Source organism: Heteronotia binoei, chromosome 15 (assembly GCF_032191835.1).
Source record: "Heteronotia binoei isolate CCM8104 ecotype False Entrance Well chromosome 15, APGP_CSIRO_Hbin_v1, whole genome shotgun sequence".
NCBI classification, from domain to species: Eukaryota; Metazoa; Chordata; class Lepidosauria; order Squamata; family Gekkonidae; genus Heteronotia; species Heteronotia binoei.
The window spans coordinates 26,875,272-26,895,245 of record NC_083237.1 but is presented as its reverse complement, the minus strand read 5'-3'; the positions used below and the strand labels follow the sequence as shown (position 1 = coordinate 26,895,245).

Below are 19,974 nucleotides of genomic sequence, written 5' to 3'. Positions count from 1 at the left end.
TCAGCCGCCTCCTCTCCAGGCTAAACATGCCCAGCTTCTTCAACCTTTCCTCCTAACATGGTACCCAGGGGCTCCAAAGTGCCCACTGACACCTTTCTTGGTGGCCACCAAGTATATTTAGGCGGGGGGGGGGCGTTGTAGCAGGAACTCCTTTGCATTTTAGGTCACAAACCACTGACGTAGCCAATCCTCCAAGAATTTACAGGGTTCTTCTTACAGGGCCTACTGTAAGCTCCAGAAGAATTGGCTATATCAGATGTTTGTGGCCTAATATGCAAATGAGTTCCTGCTAAAAAAAAAAGCCCTGTATTTAGAAAATGGGCAGGGCTTTTGCCCAGCAGGGATTTCGATTAGTTGTGGACATTGTTTCAGCAGCAGCTGCCTCCATTGCAGAAGGTAAACTCTGTGAACACAAGAAAGTGTTTTTAAACAATATGTTTGTTTGAAAAAAACATCCTGTTAAAACATAGTTTCTGTCTGAAATATTGAAAGTTACTATTAGAATTATGTATATCTCACGCCAATATTTTGCAGCTGGCACCACCTACCACACCAAACATTTTGTGACTGGTGCCTGGGGTTTCAGGGTTATCAGAAAGCAGGGGGGGAGCAGGAAATATCTGCTGGGCACTTCATTATACCCTATAGAGACCAATTCCCATAGAATATAATGGAGACTTGATCCGTATCTGGGACTCTGGGAAGGTTGTTGTTTGAGGCAGAGGCACCAAATTTTCAGCATAGCACTCAGTACCTCTCCTCAAAACACCCCCCAAGTTTCAAAAAGATTCAACCAGGGGGTTCCCTGAGCCCCAAATTAAGGTGCCCCTATCCTTCATTATTTCCAAAAGAGGGAAGGTGCGCGGTCACTTTAAATGTTATTGCCGGAACTCCCTTCAGAGTTCAGTCATGCCTGTCACACCCTTGCTCCCAACTCTATCCCTAAAGTCTCCTGGCTCCACCCCCAAAGTTCCCAGATATTTCTTGAGTCGGATCTGGCAACCCTACCAGTACCACCTCCTCATGTCAGAATTCCATAGGTGCCCAAGGGCTCAAAAAGTTTAGGGACCCTGCATTATCGAAAACACTGGTTGTGTGGTCAGTCGGATGTGACTTGGGGGTTCTCAATTCCAGTACATGCCCAATTTGGATTACAATTGTGATGAATGTGGAGAAGAGACTTCAGCCCTGCACTTCCTGCAAACTGTAACATTTCAAAGGGGAAGGTGCTATTTGGGGAAGCCCATTCATTCCTTGGGATACAGGTGGGTTTCTCCCACAGGTCAAACATGATTTGGGACTCTCTCCTGCATTTCTTATTTGCCCACATTTCATTTTCTGCTCTGCCTCTCTGCATTTTGCCGCCTGCCTAGAAACTGCCTGACTGCCTACATCTCTCTGCAAAGCAAATGATTTGTGACAAGCTACAGGGAAAAGCTTTTGAAAAGCAAAACAAGCAACAGGCAGGGACCACAAGTAGAGCTCACAAAGTTAGAGAGCAACTTCAGACTTACCAGGACCATTCCTTCTCTGCTGAGATAGGGAGCTCATCTCTGAGTAGGCGACTCCTCTCTTTGGGCACCAAAGGCAAAGTAAACAAAGACACTCCCCGTGGGATAGATCCCTCTATCAGTTTAAGACACCCTGCTGCTGGAAGATAGAGAGATACTGTACCCTTTAGGGTGCTATCAGGGAAGTGACACCTGGACCCAACTACCAAACCCCCCCCCCCCCAATGAACATCTTCAACAAAGAAGTATGAAAGAGAGGTATAAACGTAAGAGAAGCCATGTTAGATCAGGCCAGTGGCCCATACAGTCCAACACTCTGTGTCACACAGTGGCCAAAAAAAAAATTATATATATATATACACACACACACACACACACACACACACTGTGGCTAATAACCACTGATGGACCTCTGCTCCATATTTTTATCTAAACCCCTCTTGAAGGTGGCTATGCTTGTGGTCGCCACCACCTCCTGTGGCAGTGAATTCCACATGTTAATCACCCTTTGGGTGAAGAAGTACTTCCTTTTATCCGTTTTAACCTGTCTGCTCAGCAATTTCATCGAATGCCCACGAGTTCTTGTATTGTGAGAAAGGGAGAAAAGTACTTCTTTCTCTACTTTCTCGATCCCATGCATTATCTTGTAAACCTCTATCATGTCACCCCGCAGTCGACATTTCTCCAAGCTAAAGAGCCCCAAGCGTTTCAACCTTTCTTCATAGGGAAAGTGTTCCAGCCCTTTAATCATTCTAGTTGCCCTTTTCTGGACTTTCTCCAATGCTATAATATCCTTTTTGAGGTGCGGCAACCAGAACTGCACACTAGGTCCCGCTTGGTCCTGCTGGTCCCGCTTGGCTCTTTCGCCTCCCCTCCCTCCCCGTCCTGCCCTGCCCCATCCCTCTCTCCTTCTCTCTGCTCTCACCCACCCTGTCCACCAGGCCAGGCTAGGCCGCGGCAACCCTTGGCAACTAGGGTTGCCAAGTCCAATTCCAGAAATATCTGGGGACTTTAATATGTTTCTGGATGCGGAGCTGCGCAGTGGAGGCTTTCTTGCTGGAGCCTTTGGTGCCGCCGGCCGATTCCTCCTCCTTCTTCTGCTGCTTCAACAAGAAAAGCTTGATCATCCTGGCAGGCAGGCAGGCTCCGTTCGCCTTCCTTCCTTCTCCTTCTGGCCCCGGCCTCTTTCCCGCCTTCCTACCGTGGCCCGGCCCAGCCCGGGGCTTGGGGAGGAGGGGCGAGGGGGGTTGCCGTGGCCTAGCCTGGCCTGGTGGACAGGGTGGGTGAGAGCAAAGAGAAGGAGAGAGGGATGGGGCAGGGCAGGACAGGGGGAGGGAGGGGAGGCGAAAGAGCCAAGCGGGACCAGCAACCGGGGGCCGCCCCGCCTCAGAGCGTCGCCGCTTCTCCTACTGCGGGGGCTTCTGGCTTCCTGTGGGTCGGGCGGCAACCCCCGGAGAAGAGGTGGCAGCAGCGCAGCGGCATCACCCGCTCCGAGATGGGGCGGCTCCCCACGCTCCTTGGCGCTGTTTCCCTCCCCCCCCGCTTCCGTTTTTTTGGGGAGTGGGGGAAGAGGCTGGAAATCCTGGGGTCCCCCGCCAGGGCGGGAGGGTTGGGAAGCCTACTGCACACAGTACTCCAAATGAGACCGCACCATCGATTTATACAGGGGCATTATGATACTGGCTGATTTGTTTTCAATTCCCTTCCTAATAATTCCCAGCATGGGAACAGAAGCCTCTTGATAGACCCTTGCCCAGAGGGTACAGACGAAAACAGAAAGACACTTGAGTGCTCTATCCCGCACCAATAGTATGTGGGACAGAATATCTTTTGTCATTTCAAAGAACACTCATCATAAACTACATTGTAAACTACATGTCCTCACCCATGAGGAAGGAGGACATCCTGGGTGTGTCTGCCACCAGGCAGCACTATGGAATTTGTTCTAGAACTCTGTAGACAAAGTCTGCATCTTGTTAACAGCAACTAGCAGTGGAGACCAAGGTCCAAGTGCCAGCTCCCCATACACCCACACAAGGATTAGTTTGTGTCAAGGAGTGCAGTGGTACAAAGTTGGCCATATTGTGCTGTTGACACCCACACCACACAGACTCCAATCCAACAGCCCAAAATGGTTTTAGAATGTTTTTGCCTGGAATGGAATGGTGAAAACCTTTCCTGAGAACACTTTTAGCTCTTCCGGAGTGCCTCATGGTTCCTAAGGAACTGTGCCAGAATTTGAAGGTGCTCAGACTAAAAAAACTTGGGAACACTTGCTCCAGGGGTTGGGACTTATCTACATAGATTTCAGTTTCTGAACTATTACTTCACAATGAATTTGGATTATCATTTTCCTTCTCCAACAACATGCTGACCTGATATCTCACCAACAGACTTGGAAACCCTTTCTCACTTACTTCACACATCACTCATGGAGGAAAAATGCCTTCCATGCCCTCAAAGGTACTCTAATGTTTGCCATTCTTAATTACTGTAAATACTTAATCATTCCAATTACTATCAGTCTAATTACCTGTTCTAAGGGCTCAACACTGACATTATTACAAGATGGACATAAACCTTTGAGAACTCATGCTCAAAATTAAAATCCCTTCTGGCAAGATGTAAAGGTTTCCAGGTAATCTTGAGAGAAGTTTTCATCCATGTCAAGGCCTCTCCTGTATTTATTTCTTGGCTTCATTTGTACCCCGTCTTTCTCCCAAATAGGGCCCCAAAGGGGCTTACACTGTTCTATCTCTCCTGAGGTAAATTAAGCTGAGAAACTGTGGCATGCCAAGGTCACCTAGTGAGCTTCCACAGCAGAGTAGGGAGTCCAGCCAGGGTCTCCCAGATCCTAGTCCAACTCTACACTACTCCACACCGGCTCCCAGCGTTAGAATGGATATGGTAAAGGATGGGCTGGATCAGATCTCTGTTCAGCAGAACATTATATCAATTTGACTCTGTAAATGAGAGACCCAATTCTGTTTACGTGAACTCATGTTATGTATATGTAGATTCTCAAACTCTCTGAAGAACACTTTATTAAGGACGAACAGCTGACATCACACTCAGGTTCTCTTACCTTGAGATTTTTGACATGAAGGATTTGATTTTTAGCCTGTCCTCCCCCCAGGGAACTCAGTATTGCTTGTATGGGTCCCCTTTCTTCAACCCTGCAAGGTTGGGTAGGCTGAGAGATTATGAGGGTCACGCAGGGAGGTTTATCATGGAGGCATAATTTGATCCTGAATCTCCTTACTTCCAGTGCAGCACTGTAACTCCTAAATCACACTGGTTCTGGGGTTGCTACCAAACTAGATGTCAATAACACTGCTTTTTTAAAGATGGTGAACACCACACATCGATAATATAGGTCTTCTAAGCCCTTTCCTGGTTATATTTTAATTCAAAACAAATGCATGTATTATTAATGCCATGAACCATAACAGGGGAGGTCTTACCAGGCCTAGGAGAAAACCTAATTCTCAACAGCAGTCTTTTTACCTGCCATCACCTGGTATTGCACTGATCCTGACAATGTCACATTATAACATTGTGGGATAAGCTTCCCTGAACCTTCCCAATGGTAAATTCAGGCTCTCCTTTACCTTGGCATGATCTTTATCTTTGAAGCTATAAGTGGAACAAAGATAATACTTAACTACTGAGTAGTTGCCTAGGCAAACTAGACATGCCACTTGAAGAGAGGACAAGGTACTTGACCTCAAGCTTCTGTACCTATTTATTTATGAATTTAAATAGTGACTCAGTGGACTAATCCTTCTGTGTTTCTCTTTATCCTGATCACTTTTTTGCTGAATTCAGGATGTTCGAGAAATTTCCCTCATTTTGAATACTTGAAAGCCAGTATTCTGAAACTGGGGGCAGATTGACTAAACATTCTTGGTCTTCAGCTTTTGGTACAATGTACATGTAAGGATCCAAAGTATGATTTTACATTGGCAGCAATGCATTTTCAATGCTGCCTTTTTGACAGATCTACCTGCCACTTGGAGAAGGTCCCAAAAATCTGTAGTATCTGGGTTGGGATGTGAGGAATATGAGGTACTGAACTTTTAAATAAAATTTCAGGCATATTTTATTTAGGAAAAGTTAGGTATAAAGAACCTGTCAGCAATCAAAGACTGCCACTTATTAGATACTGGATAGCTGTAGCTTGCATATCTTACTTCAAAGGCCACTTGCTGGTGCTTAAAGAATCTGGGGAAAGAATCTTGGTTGAACATATGTGTTGCATCAAGAAGTTCCCAGGTTCCATTCATAGGATAGCTGCTTTGTTAATTTGGTTCCTCAGAAAAGCCTAGAAGATCCCACGACATGACATTAATCCTACAATTTTACAATTTAATAGGAATGACAGTTGACCTTCCCTCCTTCATTTACAAATTTCCCTGTCAGAAACCATTTTAGATAGATGATGCCAAACAAGTAAAATTGAACTCAAACTATTTAACAAAAACTCCTACAATGAGAATGACAATTCTTCTAAAATTTGTTTTTACTTTCCACACCCTGTTAGAGAACTTATTTTTTTCCTCACTGGCACAAGATATTAAAAAAAAAAACCCTGAGAAAAATTAGGGTAAAAGATAATAAATAAAGCTGTAACACACAAGACTCCTAATTATACCAGGAAATCCTACAGGGTCACCAGCTTTCAAATGAGGCCTGAAGTCTTCCTACAATTACAACTGATTTCTACATTACAGTTATTAGTTCCCCTGAAGGAAACTGCAGATTCCGAGGGAAGGCTCTATAGCACCACATCCCTGAGCTCTTTCCCCTCCTCACATTCCATCCTCCCTAGGCACCAACCCCAAATCTCTAGGAATTCCCAAGCCAGAGTTGGCAACCCTAAAATACTTTTAGGACTCCCATTCCTCCTGAAAAACTGCCTCCTTAGACTCCAAGAACTATTCAGAATCTGGAGCTGGTGCAGAACATGGCTGCCAGGAGAATATTTCTCCTAGTTGGTTTCAGCTAACAGACCACCATTTTGTTTCTGGACCCAAAACAAATTGCTGTGGCACGTGCTCTCAACCTACAATAATCCAAAATTTGATTTGAACTGGAGGTGCCACATTATTGGCTGCTAAAATTCCAAGTAGTCTGGGACCAGAGTACCTTAAAGACTGCTTTATCCCAAATAAGTAACATGTTTTGCAGTGGAGCCAGTAGTACCTCCATGGGGCAATTTAAGCTTGCTGATACGAAGATCTTTCATCCTATACATTTTCATAATCCACTAAACCTGTAATTTTGTTCAAAATAAATTAGTTTGGCAAGATGCAATCTTGAAAAATCCATGCCGGCCTTTATGAACCACTGAAATCTTTCCAACTTGCTTACCAAATGACCGCTTTTATGATCTATTCCAGCATTCTTCCAGCAATCACAGAGCGATAGGCCTGAAGTCTCCAGGATCTGCCTTGTTCCCATTTTTGAAGATCAAGACAATATTCACCCATCTCGTTTTGCACCACCTTACCTATCTTCCTTACAGGGCCGGATCGAGGGGGAGCAGAGGGGGCACTTGCCCCGGGCACTGCTGGAGGGGGTTCCAAATTGGGTTTGGAGTCCATTCTATTCTATGAGCCCATAAAATAGAATGGGCCTGTAAGGGAGAATCATTTTTTAATTTTGCCCCTCCGCCCTCAAAAACATGTAGATCCGGTCCTGCCTCTTTATGGTTGCCTGGAAACCCATGGAAGATGGAGGGGTGGCAACTGTGTGAGGACATCACTTCTGGCATGATCCCGGACTGCCACATAGGACTAGAATGACATACAAGTGCTAGAGCACCTCCCTGATGCAGTGCTGATGCTTCTTGGCTTTGCAGAAAGTGACACCACTGCACAGCCATCACCGCCCCCACCTCCCCCCATATTGCCAGCTTGCTTCTGAGAGTACATCTGCATTTTGTACCTTAGGATGCAGTGCTCATGGCCCTAAAGACTGGAGCTCTCTGAGGTGGCTAAGTATTCTCTGCCGAACTCCTGATCAGCTCTCCTGTCCCCTCACTTTTGTGAGGTTGCACACAGTTCCCTTTTGGGGAGAAGATGTAAGCAAAAAAGTCAAGTAGCTTTGTGTTTTGTTACCTATTCACATTTCACCAGTCTCACTGAGCAATAGGCCTCCAGTTTCCATTATTATTTTTTTTGTGACTTAGTCTGCCTTTCTCACAGAGACTATATGAATTATACAGTGTGAGCCAATGCAGTCAACAGAAAGGGAGATCCAGTAAGCAGTCATAGGATGATGTCGAAATCAAAACCAAGTAAAAAAAAATTGAACAAAACTTAAGTATTACCATGGCATATTAAACAATACAGAACTTACACAGTAGGATAAAACTTAACATCAACAGCTAGTGTGTACTAGTACACAGTAGTATAGTCCAGTCTCTTTCCCTTTCTTAAATCATTCTCCCTGAATCATTTCCAATTGTAACAACGCCCTTATTGTCCTTGTAAAAATGCACTCATTAATGTTTTGCATAGTTCGCTGGAAGCCAGGAGAGTGGGAGCCTTTCTGACCTCACCAGACAGGCTATTCCATCAGGTGGAGGCCACAATAGAGAAGTACAGTGTACATATTTAGGCAGTTGTTGATTTTGCCCATTCGCAGGATCGTACCTCCAGATGGTCCTGCTCAGATGAGCAAGGCTGTCATGGAGGAGCTTAGAAGAGGCGGTCAAACAGATAAAAGTTCAGAAGGGTTTTGTTTCAGAAAGCCAAAACCTTGAACTCAACCTGGTAACTGAAGGGTAGCCAACCCAATGACTGTAGAATGGGGTTAACATGAATGCTCTGTATAGCTCCTGATAACAACCCACCTGCAGCATTCTGTGCTGACTGGAATCCCCAAGGACGCTGAGGGGAGACTCAGGCAGAGTGGATCCCAGAAGTCAAGCTTTCAGGTTACCGTGACAAGGACCCAGGTAGCCAGATTGGCCAAGTCAATGTAGGCGCCATCCTTCAGGCTCAACTAAGTTGGGGGTACAGGAATTTTGCAGCTGCATTAACTTGCTTCTCTAGCAAAAAGGTGAGAAGCCCAATGTCCTTCAAGATCTCTGCCTTTCCAGTCAGCGTTTCTTCTGTACCATCATTTAGTTTAAACTTCTTCACTCTCAGCCATCTAAGTTCAGTGGACAGGCAGAGTTTCTGGACCTCTACCACAATGCCAGATTTGGGCAAGGAGATACAGAGATGCATCTCACCAACATACTGGTGACAGCCAACACCACAGCTACAAATGTTTGTCTTGAGGGCTTTATAGAGGTTGAATAGGGATTTAGGACTGCACCCTGTGGAACCCTGCAGAACAGGTCCCATGCTGTCATCAACCTGTCTGATTCCAGTCTGTGATGAATGATTTGCACCAGTCCAGAGCCCATCCATGGACTAGACAGACTGCTGGTCTGATCCAGCAGGGCTATTCTTACACCTACTTCTATATCCAGATGTCTCAACCATGAGGCATGGTCCACTGTACCAAAGGCTGCAGATAAATCCAACAGGAGTGAGACACAGAAGCAGGGCCTCTGCTTACATTCAGATGGAGGCCACCTACCAGAGCCATGAGGGTTGTGTCCCCCCATAGCTCAGCCACAAAAGGGTTCAGAGAAGATGAGCTATCCAAGACCAACCTGGAGTTAGCTGGAGCTTTGCTCCAAAGAGATAACTGGCCACATCATTTCTCTGGTGGGATGGTTTTGAAAGTAGCGGAAAGACTGAGTGGCCAATGGAAGGTGTCCTGAATTAGCAATGGATCTATAACAGGCACTGAGGGCTTGCTGAAGCACAGGAAATACATGGACAGTCGACTACAGCCATAGAATCTCTTTATTCAAACAGAACACACACATACACACAACGGGGGGGAAGAAAGGAAAAATAATCACCAATATGGCATGACGCAGACAATGCGAAAGGCCACTTCTGTCCTTTGTGGTTTAAGAGCTTCAAGAAATATTGCCACTTATATGGTGGGGGGGGGGGGGAGACAGGAGCAAGGTTACTGACCACCTGGAAGTAAAAAGGTGGGGCGGAACTGGGGGAGGGGCTTAGTGCTTATGCAAGGACCCAATGCTCCGCCTAGGGTCCAGTGGGGAATGAGTGGGTGGGGTTGCCAGATCCAGGTTGGGGAACGCCTGCAGCTTTGGGGGTTATAGCCTGGGGAGGACAAGGACCTCAGTAGGGTAACAATGCCAGAGTCCACCCTCCAAAGCAACCATCTTCTCCAAGGAAATTAATCTCTTTAGTCAGGAGATGAGCTGCAATTCCAGGGGATCCCCAGCTCCCACCTGGAGGCTGGCATCTTGAGCTTCGCCACACCACAACCTGTCTGCCCTCAATATTGTAAGACTGACCTCCAGGAACTCTGGCATTAGACCTTCACTCAGCTCCCCACACACATACAGACACACAGATGCACCCACACAAAATCCCCATGGGTACTGATCCCACCCTCAAAGCCCCAAGGCGCTCTTGGCTGAACTTCTGCAGAGCTCCTGTCCCGATTCTGTGGTCAGAGGCAAGGATGAGGCAGTGATTTTTGTTTTAACACTATAAAGAAGCAAGAGGAACTCCACAAACACCAGCAGCTGGGAGGTCAAATAAAGAGAAGCAGTGGTCCTGGAGTCTTTGGTAGACCGCCCCCCAAAGGAGGATCTGGTGGGCTGAGGAAGGTATTTGGGCCTCTTTGGGGTTGGTACTGAGGAGAGGGCTCCAGTCAGCACCCCAGAGCTTTCCCTACATTAGTAGGGTCCTGTGTGTTATGCAGGACTCAGGAGTCAAAACTCAAGGAAAGACAGGAGTCCGGTTTTCAACAATGGCCATGCAGCCCAAGCAAACTCCAGGACAAGAGAGGATGGAGAATATGTCGGACTTTACAGTTACCACTTTAGGACAATCTGCAGCCACGTATAGGAAGTTCTTCTCTTGTGGTATGGTGCCCATGCTGGTAAAACCCAAGCAGGAAGTGCTCCTTTTGACAATCCTATCTTTAGGACGAATTTAGAGACAAAATGCTTAGTGTGTTCAAGGGCAGCAAGTGAGCAAGCTGGAATGCGGGAAACAGCTATTCTCCATTTCTTAAAGTGCAGCTGGTGTCCCTTATCTGCAAAAGCTGAACTTGGAGGAGGGGGATCTCCTGTCATGATCCCACATAGAAGTTCTTACAGAAGTGCTGCCCAGACCACACCCCCCCCTTCTCCGGAATCTCTGGCCTTTCTTAAGTTACGGATGTTCCAGTTTGGGATCAGGATCATTTCCGAGAGTGGTGGGCACCTATCCACTTGCAGCACCAGGGGGAAATAGTCTTCCCGGATGGATGCATTTCAGAGAACTGTTGCCACAGGAGGAAGAATGCAGTGAGACGCTACCTTGCTTCTCCCTCCCACCATGCGGCTGTTACTTGGAATTGTGGGAAACAGTGGAGTTCTTGATCAAGCCCTTCAATAGTTTACAAAAAAAACAAAACTCAGTGCTGAAAATAAGGGTGGGTGGAAGGAGCATAACTTTTAGAATGAAACTGGGGCGAGGGGTCCAGCTAAACCCCAGTGAGCTGGTGAACATACTGGTAGGGGCAGAGAAACTAAGATAATTTGGGGAGGTATTGATTCAGATTTCACACACACACACTAAAATCTCACTGACAGGTTGAAGACCCCAGCCCAGTGAAGGGATAGTTCCTGGTGTGTGGGGTAGGAAAACACCAGCATTTGCAGCTGGGAAACCAAGAGGACCTTGCTGTGCCCTACTCTTCCAGCCACCCACTGCTCCATCTTAGATGTCAGCTTCATATGGCCTTAAGTTCCCGGGGACTCTTTGCATGTACACGCACACACACATTAAGAAGCAATCTTTTAAAAAAATGCAGTGATTTTTTTTCTCACCTACCACAATCCCCCTCGCTGCTCCACTAAACCCGGATTGCTCAAAGGCAGCAGTGCTCAATGAAGTCCGTGGAGAACTTTGGCAGCAAATTCCCAGCCCTCCTAGCACTGTGTGGTGTCTTCTATTAGTCCCCCACCAAACCCTATGAACAAAATTTGGGGAGATCGGAGGCGGGGGCCGAGAGAGACAGGCAGGAAGGGTGCGGCAGATTTGTGCTTGTAGGTTGGGTTGTGAGATGGAAGAGGAGCTCTCAATACTGTCAGGAGAGATTTTGCTTGACTTTTCTACCTGCCCCATTCAGCAGACCTCTGGTTACAATTCAAGTGTCAATTTTAATTGCATCAAACAGACAAGTTTTGCTCAGTGCAGCAAATGTGTATGCGTATTTGGGAAGGGGGGGAGGCACTGTGCCAACAGAGGAGAGAGACTGCTCTCCCCCCCCTCACTGGGAACGCTATGTTGCTGGGCTTCACCAACCAAGGCGCTGCTGCAAAGAGGGAAGATGCCCTTGCCGTCCTGTGCACGCTCATCCGCTTCTCTTGCAGGCGCTCGCTGGTACCAGGTCCTGATTTCTTCAGTGATTGCAAGGGTAGGGGAGGGAGAGAGGCCGGGCTCTTTTCTTTGCCTTCTTGCTGCTTTCTCTTCTGCCCCCCTACCTGCCCACAGGGGTGAAGGCACCGGAAGGACTGGGGACAGTCCATGGTGAAATGGACTTGATCGAGCGAGCAGCCGTGGGCTTCCCCAGTGACAAGACCCACCAAGAAGCTTTATCTAGGGAGGGAGAGAGGAAGACAGGATAACGTTAACCGATGGGATGCTAGTAAAGCTGCAAGAAAGCATCCTGCCCACAATAGCCAGCAATGTTACAAATGAAGGATTAATAGGCTTTCACCTATCTGTGTGCACATGTTTCTGTATTAGACAGGACTTAAATTTTAGTTGACTGAGATACGTTGATTTAGCATATATGTGAACATATGTTTGACCTCTGGGTTGCACTAATTTTTTTGAGAGAAATACATTACTTCATGCAAACTGGAAGGCCTATCAGGAAAGCAGCAAAGAGGGGCCACTCAAGACAAGCATTACTGCATGCTCTGGGGGCTCTCAAAGGTTACTTTGTCCATTAAAAGCACACAAAGCAAATCCAGATAAGAACAAAGCAACAGGGAATGGAGGTGAGAAGTGTGGGGTAGAGAGAGAAAGTTACATGGACACTGGCTTGGTCAAGCAGTAGGATCCAACAGACAAAGAAATGCATTTCTTCATGCAATACACAGCTGAATTTCCTCTAGCAACCAATTGTATGAATTGACATGGCCACTAGCACAAAAAGCCTTTCAAGCGAGGATTAGATAAATTCTTGTAAGTTGCCCGCTGCAGGGAGAAGGTATAAAATTTGGTTTGAACCAGTAAGGCAATTTTTACAAACCCCTTTGGAGAAAGAGAAGCAGCCAAACAACTGGGAGGAAACTACGGTATGGAAGGAGGGGGGGAGGGGAGAATGGAAGACGCCTGTGCTGTATCCTCTGACCCAAGAACCCTTGGAAGTCCCAGCTTATGCCCTACCATGTGTTGCCCCTTGAAGCATCCTTTGTTGCCCAAGGGCAGCCTCACCTGGCTGCTGCTTGATGCTGCTGATCTGTCTGGGGGGAGCTGTGCTCAGGTTGTGGAGCCTCTGTTGTCCCCTGGAGCGGCTGGGCAGAATCAGAGGTAGATGGGGGAGGTTCTACTGTGCTGCAGAGGAAAGGGGGAAAAGACAACAGGTTATGAGGCAGGGATCACTGATTCTCCCCCTTCCACATCTGGCCCATTCATGCTTCACAATGTTTTACACCTCCCTCCCCCCTTCCCCATGCCCTTGTCATTATTTCTAGTAATGTACCTATCAGCACAACAGGATTTCTCTGTCCTTTAAATGGGTTCCCCAACCTCCATGGAGTGGAGAAAAGTCTGCCACAAGGGCCATAAAGCTGCAGCAATTCCTGTCCTTGCCGTCTCTATGCGAGGACAGAGGGCAAGTCTCTCCTCCCTCCCCTGTCAACTGATTTTCCAAGGGCAGCTCATAATTACATTTCCTTTCCACTTGACCTAGGACAGTACATGCCGTCTCCGTTGCATGCGATTTTTGCTTCTACCCAAATAAACTTCTCTACAGACCCAGGAAAGCAGCCAATACATAATTCATGACCTCTTCAAGTCTGGAAGTGAACATAGTCAAACTGTGCTTTTGATGATCCCTAAGCACACAATTACAGGTCTGAACGCATGGACATGAAAATGTTTGTTTCTGTGCGTCCAACAAGCATCAGCACTGCACAGTGAAGGACTTAATTCATTTCAATGGCTCTTTCATGATGGTGTACTTAAGATTAATGTTTGACTGGTTTGGCCATCTCCACTACCCTTTTCTGTTTCAAAAAAGGTATACAAAAATTTAATCCCTTTACTGCCCTGTTAATCATGCATAGTTTTGTAACTTTTCTATAGCGATGCCTTACCAGGCACCTTGGAAACACACAATACCAGAGGTAGGCAAACTCTGGCCCATGTGCCAAACAGCAGCATGCCACAACATTTAGTCAAGTATGCATAGCTGAGCATTCACCCAAGGGATCAAGATGAACTCAAGGTATCGGCAGAAACACTGGTGCAAGTGTGCATGGGCAAATACTAACTGTCCCCACCACCCCACCATTTTGTTTGCCTGTATTTGTGGCTGTTTTGACACTTGGCCCAAACAAGCTGCTGAACCCTGCCTCAAATTAATGCCCATTCAAAGGAAGGGGCTGGAGGGCCCAGGAACGTGAGGGAGAAGTTCATATTGGCAAGAGTTTAAAGCCTGATCAATTAGACCTGACTGGTTCCATCCTATTCTATGACTCTACTCACAAGCCATCTCTTTAGTGGTGTTAGTTTTGTTTCCTCCTCCAATCAATGCCTGTTGTGTACCAACTGTAGCTTCCGTCCCATTAGGTGCTGTTACCTTTGTATTCTGTATCCTCCTACATGTGCTTTAGAGATACCGCCTCATTGCTGACTTCCCCTGTATGTTCCCTCAATCCAACTACAACGTCTAAAAAAGTTGACTTTGAACTTTCCTCCCTGTGTATTTCAGGGTTTTTTCCCCAAGCTTTTTATTTTTCATTACTTATTAACAGAAAAAAACAGAAAAACAAGAAAATCTACAATCACAACAAATATCCAGTTCTATTACTTAGTTTTTTGATGATGATGGAGGAGGAGTTTGGATTTATGTCCCGGCCCTTCACTCAAAGTCTCAGAGCAACAGACAATCTCCTTTCCCTTCCCCTCCCCACAACAGACACCCTGTGAGGTAGGTGGGGCTGAGAGAGTTCTCCCAGGATTGCTCTTGAGATCATCTCTGAAAGAACTTGTGACTGACCCAGCAGCTGCATGTGGAGGAGTGGAGACTCAAACCCAGTTCTTCCAGATTAAAGTCCACACTCCTAATCACTACACCAAACCACTACAAGTCCAGAATCACATAACTTTTATCTGAATCAAATAATGATAGAAAGAATGCCCACCAATGGTCTGCCTTTCAAGGGCAGCATCTGGAAAACTGACAGATGTTTTCAGTCTGGGCCACTAGACAAGTGTCACAATGTTTTGTTCTCAGGTGAAAATGTGACCAGGTACAAAGGCAGGTCAGCCATCTCCCCCTTACCACCACCCTGCCATCCAAACTCCTGAAATCTTTTAAAATAGATTCAGAATAAATGTCACTTTGGAATCATGCAGGCTGGGAATTCTTGCTTGTATTACATCTTTCACCAGCAATGCAGAAAAGTATTCACTTGAGGAATCTTTCAATCTTCCTGCTTTTATAACTTCCAAAATATTTTCTTTATAATGTAAAACACATTTCTAAAAAAAGGCAAAAATATTTAAATGCTGTATAGATTCGGAATTCAATTTTACTTGTTTTAAAATCGCATTCCTGCATCATCCAGCTGTGCACCCGCCTCACCACCTGCGCACCCGCCTCTGCTCACCAAGGCAGTTTACAGTTAATTATGTGTGGTGGCTTGAGGGCTGACTGGTTCTGGTTTGCCTTTCTTTCTTTCCACCACTTGTGATTTAACCACTTTATAGCTGTGAACCACCTCAAGATCATCATGGTCATGAGAGGAAGGCAAAGGAAAGAGAAACAGTACTGGGGTTCTCTTTGTTTTAAGGTGTCTGCAGCAACCTAGAGGAACAGTCAGATGGTAACAGGACTACCAAGGTTAGTGTGGTTTTTCTGGGCCTTAGAGGGAACGAAACCCCCTGCACACACCTGTCTCCATAATACCCTCCCCTTCTCTCAGACTCTTCAGGGGAAAAGACAGCCAGGTTTGTCCCAAATTATTATTATTATTATATCCCCTCTCTCAGACTTACCTGGCTACTGTTGTCACGGTGGAGGGATGTGGTAGGTCACACCCTTCTGGGGGACCTGTGTCTGGAGTGGGGGGATCCTGTTGCACAGTAGAGGCTGCTGCAGAGGCACCAAGGGGAGGGGAGAGGCAGAAAGATCAGAAATGCATACACAAATGTACAAACTTTTTTGTGTACGTGTGCAGGAACACACTTTGAAACAGACCTCCATCCAGTAGCACCAGCTAGGTATGAAATGATCCATTTTTACAATTATTATTTTAGGAAAATGAGGGAGGGAGCAAAGAAAACTAGTGGCTGATTCCAGTCGTGGTGACACTACTTTGGAAAAACATGTTACTCACCATCGGTGGGGGATACATTGCTTTGCGTCACTTCCTGAGGGAGACTGGCAGGGGAAGCAGGACCCGTGGGTGCTTTGGAGGGACTGGAGAGGCAAAAGGAAGGGGGGAAATCACTAAAGGAAGGGGAAAGGAAAACCACATAGCAAAGCTCCTTCCCAGCTACCCCAGTGTGTCAGCACCATGCCACCCTGAGAGGAAAAAGCCTACCTGACTCGCTTCTGCTCTGGATTTCCAAGACAGAACTATACTAAAGTCTCACCTTTCTTGCTGCTGCCGCTGCTGCTGCGTGCGGGGTTCTGTAAAGGAGGCCCAGTTCTCATCTGTGGTACAGCAGGAGGGATCGGAACTCGGCCTGTCCCACACTGCTGCCCCTGTGTCAGCAGCCACAGGTTGGGGAGGCACAGTAGAGGTACTGTCTGCCCAGCTAGAATCTAGAGAAGAACAGGTTGGCACAGGAGGTCAGGTCTCACCTGTGACAGAGCCGACAAGTACACAGACCCTTGATGGCAGGGGTCTGTTCTGTGGCTTTGGGAGTTTAACTGCAAAAGACAGGAAAGCACCACCACAGGAAGGAGACAGGTCTCTCTAGCTCCATCTTTTTGATACTACCCATCACCATAGACTGTAACTGTAACAGACAAGAGTCAAAGTTCCTCAGTGACTTGGTACCCTTAGGAGGTGAAAGAGTTAACTTGTTATGCCAAGGAAACCAAATGGCTATGTGTTTACCTGAGACTATCATCTATGCTCAATCACTGTGACAAGCATGGTAAGACCAACATGACTGTGTGAGTGTTCCTCTACTTGTGTCCCTATGATCTGGCTGCTTTGCAAAGCAGGCTCATAACTTTCCTTCTCATTGCACAACTGCTCTCTTGGACACAGAGAACTGCAATGGATGCCACTGCCCCTCTTCTGTAAGACAAGTATTCCCCCCAGCTAATAAGCAAGTGACCTTCTTTATTTTGCCATCTACCAACTTTCCCATGCCTCAAACCCCAGTGGTCCCCTGGCACTCTGACCTCCTGATGCTCGCTCCTCCTCCGTTTGTTCACCGCAGCCATTGCTGACATGAGTGGTGTCTCTGTCTCCCCCACCAGGATCTTCCTCTTCACCCTCTTCTTCAGAGTCTTCACTGTCCTCACTATCTGTGCTTCCAACACTCCTGGGGGAAGGGAGAAAAAAAAGCATCGAAGGGGATGGAAATAGTTCCAATGAGCAAAACCCCAGTTTCAAAACTACTGGAGAAATGAAGATGCAGCTCTTTTGCTCACACACCTGGGCTCTCCTGCAGAGGAGACAATACATACACACACACACACAAACTCTTAATAGAATTATAATTCCATTTCCAAGTCAGTCTCTCAGTGGATCAAAAAAAACAAGATACCAAGTCCCAATAACTTTATTAGAACTGGCTGAAGTTTAAAAACACATTGCTCCCTTTTTCAGTTCAGAATTTCAGAGGAGGCCAAGGAAGGTAGTACAGAAGACGTACACTGATGTTTAAATGAGAGCAACAAAACTTGAAAGGAATTATGCCAGTGAACATGAAGCAGGCAGTGAGTCTAATATGCCCAGGGACTGCAGAAAATGTCTTTGGTATCACTATCACTACATCAATCATAGCTTGTGCCAGAAGTCTTATTCTGGCTCCCAAGATTCACTGTGTAAATTAAGCTCCCAAATCAGGCAACTCTTAGGCCACCTTCTCAGGCAATGATGGGAGCAGACTAGCAAATCACAAAGCCCCACAGAGCAGGACAAGGTTTCTTCAAGAGCAGTGAGCTGATTGGCTTAGTCTCATCTGGAGTGAAGAAATAGCATCTATCTACATAAAGGGGTTTTATCACAGAAAAGAGTTCCAAAACCTCAAACTAACAGTTACATTTGTCTTTCCAAGAAACAAGCAAGGGAACCAGAGGTCCTTTTGTAAGAAAAGAGCCCAATTAGAGAATCTAGACTACTTCAAAAGGTATTGTGCCCATGCAAACCATTTAGCAGCAGAGTTCTCCAGGATTTATCAAAAGATGATTAACAACCTTTAAATCTGATAATACAAAAAAGGGTGAATTTTGTTCTTTGAACTATAACCAGCCAATCTGACCAAAAACCTGCAGAGACTTTTATCTTTCATTAAGAAATTGTTCTCTTTATGATGCAAGACAGTAGAAGATGCAGGACAGTAGAAGATGTAGGATTAATATACAAATTAATCCTACAATACAATTACTGTAAAAGTAAGTGCTAAAATTATCAAAGCTCATATCACTGCTTAATCATATTATAGTGAATAATAGTTTAAAAGCAAACCAGGTTTCATGTTTTTGTCTCACTGGTTTTAGAGATTATCATAAAGCCCAAGTTACACACCCAGAAAACTCACCTAGTCATCTTCTGAGAATTCCATCCAGAAAAATATTATTTGCTTATCACAATAGTGCAAATTAATAGAAAAAATTAAACCTGTTCTAGCATAATTATGTTATCATCTAGATATCATCTTAACTAAATATGAGATAACTGACACAAGTCCAAATGATATAATCAGCAAGTGCATAAGAGTTAAATCTGTTATAGCAAGATAAGAAGGCCAATCTTAACTTTTAACCTCTATTAAAAGTCAATTACTCTAACTTTTCTGTAACTGTTCAAATTAATTATCCAAGATTAAAGTAACTTTGAGTTCACTGACAGTTGAAAAGTGCTTGTACTCTCAGTTAGCTTGCAAACTCAGAAAGAAAAAATGAGTAATGTAAGAGCTGCTGCTACACTTTGCCAAATAGGTCGATATCAGGAACTGTCAGGCACTAAGCTACAGAGCCAGTTCATTCAGACTGCATTGTTTTTACATTGTTTTATCTGTTTTGCATTCCTGTGTCTATAAAATCCGTCCACTGCCTTCATTTCTCCTCTGTAAGTACCTGTATCCATATTCCCTTCTCATTCTGTTTTCCTCAAACAAAAACCAGAATTGTTAAGGCAGCCTTTGTCATCCCCAGACTGCTGGGGTGTAAAAAGGATTGGCTCATGCATAGCCAGCTATTAACTGAATGTGGAGGTATACGTGATAGAGGGGCAGAAGCAGGGCTCTCAGACTCTGCCTCAGATCTCAAAGTGACAGTATAGTGGTGGCTGCCTAGAATGTTTGTGTGAGCTACTGTTCCAGGCACATGCAGTAGGCAAACAGGCTACAGGGACACTGGGGCAGTAGGGGCCCCATCTCTAATCCATCCTTCACCATTCCTAAGAGGGGCCTGGACAGCATGTACATGGAAAGTACCATCACTGATCTTAGTAAGTGGAACAGACATCAAAGCAAGGCCTCTGGATAATTCCTTTCACTCTTCTTTCTGCTTCCCTTTCACCCAGGACACTCTTCTTTGTTAGTTATGCATGACCTTGTTTTTTTGGAAATTTCTACAAAGCTCTAATGAGGAACCCCAACTGGACCCTGTGCAAAAGTCCACCCAATACCTGGCAGCCATGGGCTGTGCACTGCCAGAAGAGACAGCTGCTTCCTTTTCTTGCCAGATGTCTTCCCCATCAGAACCATCAGCCTCTTCGTCGTCATCAAACTGATGGATCCGTTCCTTGTAGCAAATGTCAAAGAGGTTGGAGTTGGGCTGTAGAGAACAGGGTGGGGTGTGTGTCAAAGCACGTCAAAGGAGGAAAGGGGGGAAGAGAGAAAGTTGCTACTACAGAAGATCAGCACTTACACTGTCATCATCTGCATTCAAAGAGAAGGTGATGTTGGCCGTCTTGTCAAAGGGGGCACTGGAAAAGAGCAGA

The 19,974-nt window shown here is 45.8% G+C and overlaps 1 protein-coding gene across 3 annotated transcripts in view; it reads right to left on the bottom strand.

Moving 5' to 3' along the window:
* Positions 1 to 9,361: 9,361 nt before the first annotated feature.
* The window catches only part of PPP6R1 (protein phosphatase 6 regulatory subunit 1), a 47,785-nt gene continuing 37,172 nt past the window's right edge, over positions 9,362 to 19,974 (bottom strand). The window contains exons 16-23 of one of the 3 annotated variants that reach the window (XM_060255409.1): positions 19,902 to 19,959; positions 19,660 to 19,808; positions 17,205 to 17,347; positions 16,442 to 16,613; positions 16,183 to 16,265; positions 15,842 to 15,938; positions 13,052 to 13,171; positions 9,362 to 12,205 (exon numbers count right to left, since the gene is read on the bottom strand). In XM_060255409.1, coding sequence (XP_060111392.1) covers positions 12,202 to 12,205; positions 13,052 to 13,171; positions 15,842 to 15,938; positions 16,183 to 16,265; positions 16,442 to 16,613; positions 17,205 to 17,347; positions 19,660 to 19,808; positions 19,902 to 19,959 — 826 coding nt within the window. In that variant the 3' untranslated portion in view covers positions 9,362 to 12,201. Of the gene's footprint in view, positions 12,206 to 13,047; positions 13,172 to 15,841; positions 15,939 to 16,182; positions 16,266 to 16,441; positions 16,614 to 17,204; positions 17,348 to 19,659; positions 19,809 to 19,901; positions 19,960 to 19,974 lie in introns of those variants that run through there. The other 2 variants (XM_060255411.1, XM_060255410.1) reach the window with 2 other exon arrangements.